This window comes from Calonectris borealis, chromosome 2, assembly GCF_964195595.1.
Source record: "Calonectris borealis chromosome 2, bCalBor7.hap1.2, whole genome shotgun sequence".
NCBI lineage: Eukaryota > Metazoa > Chordata > Aves > Procellariiformes > Procellariidae > Calonectris > Calonectris borealis.
In genome coordinates this window covers 38,675,455-38,688,598 of record NC_134313.1, presented here as the reverse complement: position 1 = coordinate 38,688,598, position 13,144 = coordinate 38,675,455, and the positions used below count along the sequence as shown (strand labels likewise).

At 36.1% G+C, this 13,144-nt stretch overlaps 1 protein-coding gene across 1 annotated transcript in view; it reads left to right on the top strand.

Annotated features, from left to right (window-relative positions):
• PREX2 (phosphatidylinositol-3,4,5-trisphosphate dependent Rac exchange factor 2) overlaps positions 1–13,144 on the top strand; it is a 194,134-nt gene that overhangs the window by 175,498 nt on the left and 5,492 nt on the right. Inside the window, exons 38-39 of the mRNA XM_075141682.1 lie at positions 4,094–4,196; positions 11,066–11,133. Of these exons, the coding sequence (XP_074997783.1) occupies positions 4,094–4,196; positions 11,066–11,133 (171 nt within the window). The remainder of the gene's footprint in view (positions 1–4,093; positions 4,197–11,065; positions 11,134–13,144) is intronic.

The following is a 13,144-nucleotide window of genomic DNA, read 5'->3' as shown; positions in this document are numbered from 1 at the left end:
TCAGGTGACATTAAACAAGCTGTCACGAAATAATCCATGTTTTCCTCTTTTACAACTCCATTTTTCAGTGTAGATGTATGTCTATCCAGCAGATTTGCTGCCCTTTAGTAAAAATCACATCCAGTCAGAAACAAATTAACTATTGGTGATAGAAAATGATTTAACCTCCTTTGTTCAGGATGGTCTGATCCAGAAGATGTTTGAAAGTTTGTATTTAATCTTCACATCAATACTGTCATGACTGATGGGAGACTGGGGATAGCAGGCAGGGGCTGGGAGCAGCTGCAGCCCCTTCTGTTTCTCGGAAACCAAATGGGTGAAATGAGAAATTCTCAGCTCAGTTGTGCTGGGAAAGCCAAATGTCTGTGCTGCCTTGCTGCTGTAATCTGTCAAGGCAGGGAATCTGTGATTCTAACTGACATAAATTCTGAGATGATGAATTTGGGTCTTTTGTTTCTCTGGCATAAAAGAAGGGATGAGAAGAAAAGAGAGGGAGTGAGAACAGATTTTGATTTGTTTACACTGTAAAAGATATGGATTTGGGAATTACACTTCCCATAACAGAATGTTGTGAGAGCATTGAAGGAGTTTTTCCCCTAGTATTTTCCTTGTTTGGTTTGTCTGGGCTGATTGCATCCAAATGACCAGATACTTCCACTGGTCAGAACTGCTTCCAAATTGCTTTGTAAACTTTAATACCATCTGCTTATCAGCTCTCAAAATGGGGGAGAAGGGTGGATTATTACATATTGCATATATTTGCTGACAATCCTTGATATTGAACCTTGCTCAGACCACCAGAACAGTCTTACCATATGAGGAATTCCCAGCTTTCATATTGTTTCATAAAATTGTACAAGTTATATTGGTTTAAATTTGCATTTGATTGATCTCTCTATGCTTGGCAGTCCTATTGCAGAGGTACTTCCAGTTATGGCTTTTCCATGTTACCATCTGATGTTTTGTGTGTGCATTTGTTTCTTTTACAGCTGATTTCCAAGGTAGTTTAATTTGTGATAATGAATATGTAGTAATTCAAAAACTATATTTGAAAAGCTGGAAGAAAGCAGCAGCATGTAAATACAGGTTTACTAGTGAGTCAGTTCAGCATAGCACTGTGGAAGGTTTATATGATCAGTTTTATTAGAGGATGCCATCTCATTGATTCGGTATTCAAAATGAAGCTATTTGAGTGTTGTTTTTTATACTTAGAAAGTAGTAACCTTATTTCATAATTGCATGACAAAAGCCATAAACAATCATTTATATTTAATTCTGCCATTCATCAAACCTTTTAGATGCCTCGAGAGAAACACAAAAAAAATAGAATAGAATAGAATATTTCAGTTGTAAGGGACCTACAACAATCATCTAGTCCACCTGCCTGACCACTTTAGGGCTGACCAAAAGTTAAAGCATGTTGTTAAGGGCATTGTCCAAACGCCTCTTAAACACTGACAGGCTTGGGGCATCGACCACCTCTCTAGGAAGCCTCTTCCAGTGTTTGACCACCCTCTTGGTAAAGAGATCTTTCCTAATATCAAGTCTAAAAAAAATCTAGCAATATTAAATTGCATCTGTAATGACACATTATATTGAAGTGAAATCATGCCACTGATCCTATTTTAACATTTTTTAACATACTTTAAGGGTAAGAATGCTTTTTAAAAGTAACAGTAGTTGTACGTAACCAGCATTACTGTGGGACTTAACCTCAAATGTACAATGTTTTAAATGTTTAAAGATAGTTAACATCATCACTGCTGTCATCTTGACTGTCTTCACTACTGATTTCCTAGGATATGTTAAAAATATTATCTTCAGAATTACTATTTTTTCACCTTGAGGCGAGATCTTCACTTTTAGTCTGTTTATATGTTTCAGGACTGTACTGTAGTTGTTGCCTGCTTCCATAGTAGCCTATTAAAGAAATTTTCATTATGCTGTTTTACTCTTTGTCTCTGCGTTTCCCACTCTGGTTATGTCATTATCTACACACTTGGCAACCTTAGTTCTGAATCATGGTTGGCATTGTCAAAATGTAGATGGCTCATAATGTCCATGATCACCAGCCATTTTATGAGGTTTTGGATAGGGAGCAGTTTGGCAGTCTCTTCCAATCACAAGATTAGTGTTTGCACCTAATTCTTCAAGCTGACTTTCATTTAGGAGGTTCTTTTGTTAGTTTTGATTCATGCATGCAGAATATGATTTTTCTGTTCTTTCAGTCTTTTGGGTTCCAGGAAGATGGGATTTATAGGAAAGTTGGCTCAGTAACTGGTTGGTTGAAAGCTGTACTTTGAGCCCATTAACCTCTATTATACCACAGAGAGACTTTTTGCCCTTTTTCTCTGGCTTAGATTATACCTGTCAAATTAGATTTCAGATACTTTTGCTTTTTCCCGTTGTCAATGAGACAAAGCTTCCTTTGCAGTCTGTTCTTGAAGGTTAGATGTTTAGATTTTGGTGCTGGCAAATATTATGAGCATGTACTTTATTTGTGCAATATTTCACCTTTCAAAGACAAGATGAAAACACAGTGTTTAGAATTTCTAATCTAATATTTAACTATTATGCACCTTAATCAAACCTATAACATAGAAGATCAATAGGTATTTGCTTCAAGTTAACTCTGAGGTCAGTGTATATAAGAAAGTGGGGAATAAAAATTCTTTCATTACCAAGGAAAATCACTTTGCTTATAAATTTTTAATGAAAGGCCATTAATAAAGCTACAGATCAAATGTAATATCTTCTACACTCACTACTGTGAAACTTTTTGCAGTCCATAAATTTACTTAAGCGGTATTTAAAATGTGTCAGGGTTTTTTTTCAGTAAGAAAATAAGCGCAGACACATTTTTCCTCCTACAGATCTTCTGCTTATCAAGATGAGTGATTGAAACATATCGTCTGTTCTGTGTGCATAATATAAGCTATGCAGAATCTTTTGGTCAGGATTTTGCCAGAAGGCTACTCAAAAGTATGTTTTAACCATGTGTCTTAGTTTTATTATTTGAACTTGAAATATGCAGCTTTTGTCAGGTTCTGCTGAGGTAGGATCATTTTCTGTACACTTCATCTTTCTGGTTGAAGAGATTTGATTATTGCAGTACTTTGGTGAACAGGAAAATCATCAAGCAGCTTATTGGTGCAGAATGCAGCCACTCTCGCCTCTTGGATGATAGTAGCCCTCAAACTTGTTGGGCTTTTCAAAAAGTACCTGTTTCTACTCAGTTTTGTTGCTCTTATCTGTGAGTCTTCTACAGCTTTGGTCTTGATTGTATGAGAAACCATCTATCCGACCTTGTCCTCACCATGGCAACTGAAATCGGATGGCATGTCCAAAATGACTTTCCCTACTACTTCTTATCTGATGTGATGACAGGTTGTCCTACAGAAAGATCTTTAGCTCTGAAACTTTCCTGGTTGCTCTGACAAAGCAATTACGTCCTTTTTATTTTTATCAGGTTTTGTCCTCAAGTATTTACTTAAAAAAAGATTGGCAAAGTAGGAGAGGACAGTTTATTTGAAGGAATGCCCTATTTATTTATTTTATTTTTTGGAAGGGGGAAATGTCTCTTTATTTGGACTGAACTGCACTAATGTGCCATGAGAATAACCAAGCTAAATTAATGCCAAGAGGTCAGGATCCTGGTACCAAAGCTAGGGTCTGCATTACAGTGGAGGGTGAGAGATAACATGTGCAGAAACCACTTGGAAAGGGATTTATACAATTACAAAAAATTCTCCTCCTTGGGTTGTCACTCTCTCATGCACTTGCCAAGCCATAGTTGGGTTGTGTATTTTGTTGTTTGTTTTTTGTTTTTTTGTTTTTTTTTTTTAAACAACAGCAAAAAAGGCAAATGCATTTGGTTGTAAGTTAGCAGGAACACTCAACACTCAAAATCTTTCTAGTTGAGAAACTATTTAGTGTCCAGGCTAATGCCTGCATGGGTGGGGGAGGGATAGGGAGCAGGTCTACTGTGTAATCTTTTTATTTATAACTTTTTTTAAAAAAGATAATTGACCTAAAAGCAATGATTTTAAGAAAATCACTGCTAGCAGATAGTTGACTCTGTCTTCCATTGCAGCTGCACTCTGAGTGTTACCCTGGAGCAGGCGATCATTCTGGCTCGGAGCCATGGGCTACCTCCTCGCTATATCATGCAAGCTACAGATGTCATGCGCAAACAGGTAAGATGCTCGCTATGGGTAAGATCTTGACGTTTCCTAACAAGACGTGTTATCATCAAACAAGAATGACTTGACCAAGCATTTTTTAACCTCCATCTTAATGTTGTGTAATGTCTGTGTGAGTTTTCTTCGTTCGGGTATTTTGTTGTTTTTTTAATTCTCCTCTTCCTATATTGTTGATTGAAAGGTGTTTTGTTTTTTTTTAAATAATGGAACAGGTTGTTTTTAACCAGATGCTTGCTTTCTCTGTAAGTGTAAATGGATCATAATTTTTACAGGGTTATGATTTTACTTAATGATATTTGTATGGTAACTTCTGTGGCATTGCCTTTCATCAGAATAGTCTGTTGAGTAAGACAATCTTTATTTTAATATATATTATCCATAAAAATAACTTAAGATTGTTAACTATTGTTAATAAAAAGTGACTCATGTACTGAATGAAGGGGAAGTGTAGGAAGGAAGGGGAGAAATAAATACTGTGATTCTTAACTTTCCAGGCAAGATTCCTGAGGACAATGTGCTTATTTTGAAATAGCGTTTTTCACTCTTTGGTCATAATAAAATATCAGGATTTAGAGGCTGTTGAGGATAGATAAGCGCCTCAACATGAACTCTTAGTGCTAACGTATGACAAAAAATGCTGGATTAAAACACAGCATCAACTGAAAATGGGGGATATACTCTACTGTATTGGCACAACTTTTCATAGGATATCTTGTTATCAGATAAAAATGCTTTCAAAGGATGTTTGGAATCTTGGAAGGAGTTCAAAGGAGCACGAATATCCAGAGGTTGTTAGACAAGGCTTATGAAGTGAAGATTAAAGAGCTCAACCTATTCAGTTAATCAGAGAGGTTGAGTGGGGACTTAATCACTCTGTGTGCATATGGAACATATATCCCAGGCTGTGGTAGTTTTCAACCTTATGACAAAAGCATAAACAAGATACAGGATGCACTCAATCTTGAAGTGAAAAAAAGATAATTAAGTATTGGAACAATTAATCACAGATAAAACAAGATTCATAATTTCTCAGTTTTAATTTGCATCTGATTTTATTATTTTCATTAATTCTGCTACATATTCTGTGCAGTAATTACAGTTAAGTTATGAAAATTATTAAACAGCTGTACTTTACTTCTAACTTGCCGTAGATAAAAATACACACATGCTAGATCAAACCTTTAGTCCGTTAAAGCAATTGTGTAGATATTCTCAAGCCATAGATTCTGATCAATTATATGTAAGTGCTGCTGCCTCACATGGATACATTAGAGTCATTAGTCTCATTCCTTTACATATCGAACTTTCACTTTATTTGGTGCATAAATTAAGTTTTTGTGGTGAATAAATACCCTCCAGGTTCTTGAATCAGATCATATAGGTCTGCTCAGGAATTACAGCTTTAAGTTGACTTGAAAAGAAAGCTAGTGCTGTATAAGAATAAACTTGCATGTATAGGTTGATATCTCTGCTCCTGAGGTTCTAGACAAAAGGTTCTAGACAATCTGGGTATTTTGCAATCAAAAAAAGGTGGATGTAGAGTTTTGCATTCGTCTTCTTGCAGGATGTATTCTGTCAAGGGGAAATTTTCAATGTACAGTTCTAGACCATTTTAAAAAATTCTGATTCATTTGTGGATCTTCTGCTGTCTACTGAATGAAAATGAAAGACAAAATGGAAGTAACTTGCATGGTTTTGAGCAGCTGTAACTGTACTTGCTCAAACGGAGATGTAGAAAGAAGCCTGCAGTGGGGCTACATTCTCTTGAAGTAAAACAGCAGGTGATCAATAGCTGTTAAAGATACCAATATCTCAATACCACCCACAGACACTGCAAAAAAGTCTGCTAGTATATCAAGCCAGACTTTTTCCACACATTATTCCTCTTACAGGAAACCACTATAGCATTTAATAGAGTAATAATCTTTTGTTGTAATTTTAAGTCAGTCTTGGAGTTCTGTAGTAGAAATACAACCCTCCATTATATTCTAAATGTTTTGGAGTAATTTCAACAATGCACTATGGTATTTTCTAGAAACCTGTTCCGGATTTAATGTTTAAATTATCTGTAGGATTTAACTGTCAGGAGCATAATGCAGACCATAAAACTTGGAGAGGGGAAAAAAAGCTTCTTGGGGTTTGATGCAGAACATTTAGTTAAGGCCAATACATGTGTCTTTCTCCTGGCTTAATGTAAAAACCCCCCAAAACCAAACAATGATGTTAGTCCATTTATACCCTGAATCTTTTGTGGAATAAAGAGATTAGCCACAGGGAGGTGCAAATGAAAGGACATCTACTCTATCTGTTATTCTGGAGGAGCAGCAACTTTAGCTCCGAGCAGCATCAACTTTCCAAACAGGGAAATGGTCTCTGCTCGAAGCTGATATCTCTTCCTGCTTGGGGCACCAGTACTGAATAACTGGGGACACCTGACTAAATGGATGACCTCAGGAAGTGGTTTTCTTTTTTTAAATTGAATGAGGTTGTGATCATGTTTAACAAGACTTACAATAGCCCCAACTGTATTGTTGGAACAATTTTCAAAGTAATTACCCTGTCAGTTATAATAAGGTATTCGCAAGCACCTGTTCTGCGAGAACTAAAGAAAAGAGACCAACTTTTGAGACCTGGTATGAACTTGGGTCTGTGGGATGGTTTTAGTTAAGTGGTTTCTGTTTTTCACCTGCTAATCCAGTCTAGATTGATTTTTAAAATAAAAATTTTGACAAAAGGTCCCAACTATCTTTTAGTAACTTTATTTACTCATTTATGCTTATTCATGTAAACATCTGTACCCAAAAGACTATGTAAAGCATCCTGACAGGAGTGTGTCTTCAGGATGCAGCAAAGGTGGAGAGGACAGAGGCCTAGGAAAGGAGCTGCAGGAGGGCACAGGGCTGTGAGGAAGAAAGGTAACTAAAAAGCTGATAAACGGAAAAGGCTGGGAGAGAATTTGTGTTGTCTTTTAAGTGAGTAATAATTTTTCCATGCCTTTTCATGAGTATAATAACAGCACTGCATTTTGAATAATGCTCGTAAGAATTGTACTGATTTAGAGCTCTTTGAGCAAGGCATAAAGAGAATCTGTTTTCTTTATGTGACTAGTTTTTGCTATCCTTAAATTAGTGTGTATCTTGAAAATAAACCTGTCATTTTTTCTCATGGCAATGAGAATACTAGTTCATATATAGGAGTCCAGATTGATGGTGGTGTCTCCTCAGAGCTGCCGGCATCTTTCACCAGTGCTCTGGCAGTACTGGTATGCAGAGGGAAGTATTCTGGAGCCGCACAACTATCCCTTATGCCTACGTCAGACAAACAGTGTCAATATTTACATTGCTATAGCTTTGAGAATAATATTGGAGAAGTATAAATTAACAGTATATTGAAATAGAAATTATGTAATGGTGCTCAGTGGAGACAAAGAGATGTCATGTAGCAAGTTGCTAGTAATTCTTGGGGGCTTTTCCTCAAAAGAAATAAGAATCTGGTGGTTCTAAGTAAGGTCTAATTTGTTCTCCTGCTAAACAATAAATTACATGGTTGTATAAAGCTAGACTCCTTTTTAAATCAATGCACTTGATTTATTATGTGGGCAAGATACTAAAATTAATTTGTCTAGTGAGTGATGCAAGTAAAAATAGGCTGGTTATGTTCTCAGAGGTAGTCACAGCACCGATGTTCAGGATCTACTTGTGATTAATTTAGATAGTTTTCCCATGTATATTCTGGCTGTCAATTATGTTAATCATACACCAATCTCAGCAGTCTGTCATGGTGGGGTTTCTTTATTATGATAAAATTTTAGAAAGCGGCACTGAGGAAAGGACACTGAAGATGATGAAGGTCTGGACTCAACATGTCTAACTTTGTAACCAACGCTGGATCAGCTATCCTCATGTAACTCATGACAGACACTTGTTGTATCTGTTCTTAAACCTCCAGTAGTGGAGACTCCTGCACAGTGCTTCCTAAGTGGTCTGTTCCACAGTTTTCTTAACCTTTTCATTAGGATGTTTTACTTAGTGCCTTGTTTGAGTCTTTTTTTTTCTTTTTTTTTCCTTCAATTTAAGTCTCCCGTTTTCTGTCAGTATACTGTAGACTTAGAGACCAGATTTTACTCCCATTTAAGCAGTAGACTTTCAGTATTTTGAATGTTTCCAGAGATGGGGCATCTACCACCTCTCTGGGTAACCTGTTCCAGTGTTTCACCACCCTCATTGTAAAAAATTTCTTCCTTATGTCTAGTCTGAATCTACCTTCTTTTAGTTTAAAACCATTCCCCCTTGTCCTATTGCTACAGACCCTCCTAAAAAGTCTGTCCCCAGTTTCATTATCATTTCCCTGATAAACCATCACTTTTGTAGATAGAAGAACATCAGTTCATCTGATCTTTCTTTTTTCAGTTGTGTTTTCTTACCTAATCATTCTCCCTGTTCTCCTCTGAACTATTTTCAAGTTTTTATTAAAGATGAGAAGTAACTATGAAGAATTACAAAAGGATCTGACAGGACTTCATGATTGAGCAATAAAATGGCAGATGAAAATCTGTGTAGATAACTCTTAAGTGATGCTCACAGGGGAAAAAAACAAACCCTAAGTTCACATTCAAAATAATTGACTGTGAGCTTGCCATTACATCTCATGTTCAAGACCTCAGAATATGATAGAAAACATGAGCTCAATTGTCAGTAGCTATCAATAAAGCAAATCAGAAGTTATACTGGTTTAGGCAAGAATAGATGGCAAAGTAGAAATCATGCTGTCATGACCCTTCATTTTGAACTCTCTGATGTTCTGATCCCTTCCATAAGGATATAGCATAATGGAAAAGGTTGAGAGAAGGTCAGAAAAAATCATCAACAGTTGGGAATGGTTTATCGACAGTCCAGACAGACAAAATAAAAATAATAATTAATAAATAATCTAAGTATATTGTTTATATATAAACATATATAAATATATTTTTATATATTTTAAATAATAAAAATAAATAAATTGTTCAGCTTCATGAGTGAAGGAGGATATGACAGAGATCTGAAGAACCTGTGGCATGGGTAGGGACTGACCATTGTCCTCACCAGTGCAGAACTGAAGGCATCGAATGAAACTGGCAAACTCAAATGAAATCAAAATGAAAATAGTGGTTCTTGTCAAACAAGCTAAGATTGTACCCAAGATGTGGATTTCCTTCCACAAGGAGGTTAGCGATGTGAAGTTATTCATGGGTTCAAGATGAGATGGGAAAGAAGAGAAGAGAATCACTGAAATCGATTAAATACGTACTCACTGCTGAACAGAGGAAGTATCGAGTGACTAATGATTGAATTCTGGAGGAGTTCCTTGGGAAAGACATATCTTTGTCGTGGTCTGTAGTCATGTGTCTTTTGCAATTGTCGGAGACAAGCTTACTGAGCTAGATGTAAACCTAGTAAAATCACTTTCATATTCTGCCTTCAGTTTTGTAGGTACTCTAGTTATTTTTCTCCATCTTTACCGCTATTTTTTTTTCCTAAGAGAAATGTAAGGACACAGTATTTTTTTGTGGCACGTGTTGATTTACATAAACTCTGAGAATCTACCTGTGTGTAACCAGCCAACCTTTTCATTTTTTGTTTGAGCCCGTAATAGTGAACTAATACCTTCTCAATTATCTGGGTACCAGATTTCAGTCAAATGCAAGGTCTAGTCTTACTCTACGTATTGAATCAATAATTATACCTCATTTTTACATCATGTGCAGCTGCCATTGCAGCTCTGTTTGGAATGTAAATTATCTTTGATGTTGCACACCAATCTAAGATCTCACTGTAAGAATTCTGTGATAATATAATTTTGTTCTCTGTTATTTTGTCCTGAATTTAGGTAGTACAGAAGGAGGGAAAAAAGGGAGAGTCAGTGTATGTATTACAGACAGAACAAGTAGTTTTCATCTCCTTTAAAATGTTAGAAAACGTGAAGAGACTGTAAATCGAACGGATATGTTTCTTTATGATGACTACTTTACATTAATAAAACTGCACTTCAAAAGCTAGACCTCACCATTTAAAAACAAATTTTACTAAGTTCTTTCATACGTCTAAGCTAGTTTGTTTGCAGAAGAGGCTGCATTTTTCACTGTCATGGCATATGAACATTGTGCATGTTTTATCAACTTCCTCCTTACTGGATGAGTCGGTGAGACAAAAGTACTTTCATTATTGTTTTTCGAAGGATCATTTGAGGTACAGAGAGACCAGCTTTTCTAGTTGACCCTGCTTTAAGCAGGGGTGTTGGCCTAAACAGTATCGGGAGGCCCCTTCCAACCTGATTTTTGGGGGGATTCTGTGATTATAAAGGAAAATCAGGACCTGCATTTTTCTAATCCCAATTTAGTGCCTCAATTTAGACCATTTTTCTAGATTTAACTAGAAAGCTATTCATAGGAAATAATCTGTAATATTTGTTTGTTCAGAAGTTCATAGGAAATAAGTGACATTTCAGGAAAAAACTTTGTTATCCATGCCTCCTACAAAGAATGGTGACAAAAATCAAACAAATGGAAACAAGATGTGTTTGGATTGTTTTAGACCTTAAATGTTAATTTTTTATGAAGTCTTTTATGTTAGTAAGATATATACGTATGCATTTATTTAATGACAAGTGGAAAGATTTTCTGTCTTTTCTGCATATTTCTCTAAGTTGAGAATTAATGTACTGCTTTAACTTGTTCCCCACCTTAGAAGAGGAGAGTTGTTTCGGGACATGGAGCATATGTATTAATTAATTATAATCAATAGTTACGTTCATCTAGAAAGCTCAGAAAACTTTCTAACTTGTGTTGAAATAAATGAAGTAAAATTGTTGTTTTTCTTTCACAGGGTGCGAGAGTGCAAAACACAGCCAAGAATTTAGGAGTGAGGGATCGAACGCCACAGTCTGTCCCAAGGTAACTGATTGTTTGTGTCCTAGACCATGATTTTGTCTAGTTTGTGCCAAATTCTGTCCTAGCTGCTCAAAAGCTAATAATAAACATTGACTGTATTGTGCACTAACTGGTAAGATTTGGCTTTTAATGTACATAGAATCAATTACATTCTTAGCCATACAATTCTAATTCAGGTGATTAGTTGCAGAAGTTCAGGCTATGTAGCACTTCAAAATGTGCCCATTTTTGAAAAATGAAATCTAGTTGATGTTAATTATGAAAACACTGGAGTAAGTTCTTCATCACTTGTGATGTTTAGTGGTTTTGCAAAAATATTCATAACTAAATCCATAACCCCATTTTAATGAAATACTGTACTGCAATATCTCAGCAAAATCATGTTCTAGTTGCTTTTAGAGATGATGTAGTCTTTCTTTGTCTCTTTCTGAAACATCCATTAGAATGAAAAATGCGACTGTTTTATATTTATCCAGCTTTTTAATGCTGTGATGGATTGCAGGTACCTGAAATGTTTCTTAACAAGCACAATACTTATAAATGGAAATAACCAAACAACGATGCTCTTTATTTTATCTTAAAGTGGTTTTATTAATCCAGCTCTAATTTAAACTTTTTTTTAACGAATTTAAAACATAATGTTTTTTGTTGACTAATGATAAGACACTGAATGAACTAAACAGATATGTGGAACACCTAGCAGACCCACTGTAGTGTTTAAATTTCAGTGAAGAAACAATGAATTAGTAATACTGATAGAGGTAACCATGTCAATGAACACATACGGTATCCATAGCCTAGATGTTGAAGAGGCTTTCAGTACTCACAGAGGCAGCCATACAGACCGCACCTCACATAATTTCAGTAGCAGAGTATCGTGCCAAGAAGGCACCAGCCCATTGATCTTGAATTGTTCGGGGAGCCCAGCCACACGTACAGATTTTTGTTTTCTGTGTTGATTTGTAGTACGATTTTGAAATTTATGATTAGTTAAAATGGAGTCATATAAATTAATGTGATGTTTAGCAGGCAAATTTGCAAAATATACTTGGAAAACTCAGATACCCTGAGCATCTTAAATATCCCTAGCCCCCAAGCCACTGGGTGATTCACCACCCTGCCTGTAGCCAGACCTACCAAACCTACTATTTCTATTGCTTTGGTATCTCAGTATCAGAGATTCTTCATGTTAAGTGTTAATGCACATGCCGTGTCATTGTCTCTTCATTTTTGGCTATGATGCTTTTTCTCCTTGCCATGCCATACTTGGTCTCTTCTCTTTGCTATTCCTTCAATGATACACTTTCCCTGAGGAAAATATGTAATCTCGAAATGAGATCATGTCTATTGCTGGTTCTAATTGCTGTAGTTGCAGGGGAGATACTGTATGCTGGACATACTTACAGAACAGAGAGACCGAGGTCAGAAAGATTGCCGTTTATTTTCAGTATTTGTAACATTAGGGTAAAGTTTCAAACACTTGCTAATACCCAAGTCCATGCAAAAGGGTTTAATAGAAATTCAAAAGCCTTTATAAATGAAGGAGTGGCTATTTCAGTCTGTACTGAGGTAGTCATTTGAACCAAATCTTACTGGTCTTGACTTCATACATGTGGAAACCGGGGGGAGAGAGTTTAAAATCTTCATGCTGGCGTGTCACATGTCTGACACCTGTCTTAGGTTCTTCAAACAGCATCAGTTTTATAGGGAACTGTGTTAGAGTGAGGTCTGATTGTGCCAAAACAAAACAAAAATGGAGGCAATTGCATTCACCAAGCTGCTTTTCCAATTTAGAAATTCAGAGCAACAACTGGTAATTGGATTAGTAGAGATTTAGCTTTCTCCAGAACGGGTCTTCAGTGCAGAAATATGAAAACTTGACAAAACTGGAATGTCTTTATAAGATTGCTGATAGATGTGTGTTTTAATGATACCACTTCCAATGTAAACATTCATGCTCATGAATAAGATTTTACTGGTTTTATAATGTTATTAAACTAAGTTCAGTACCTCT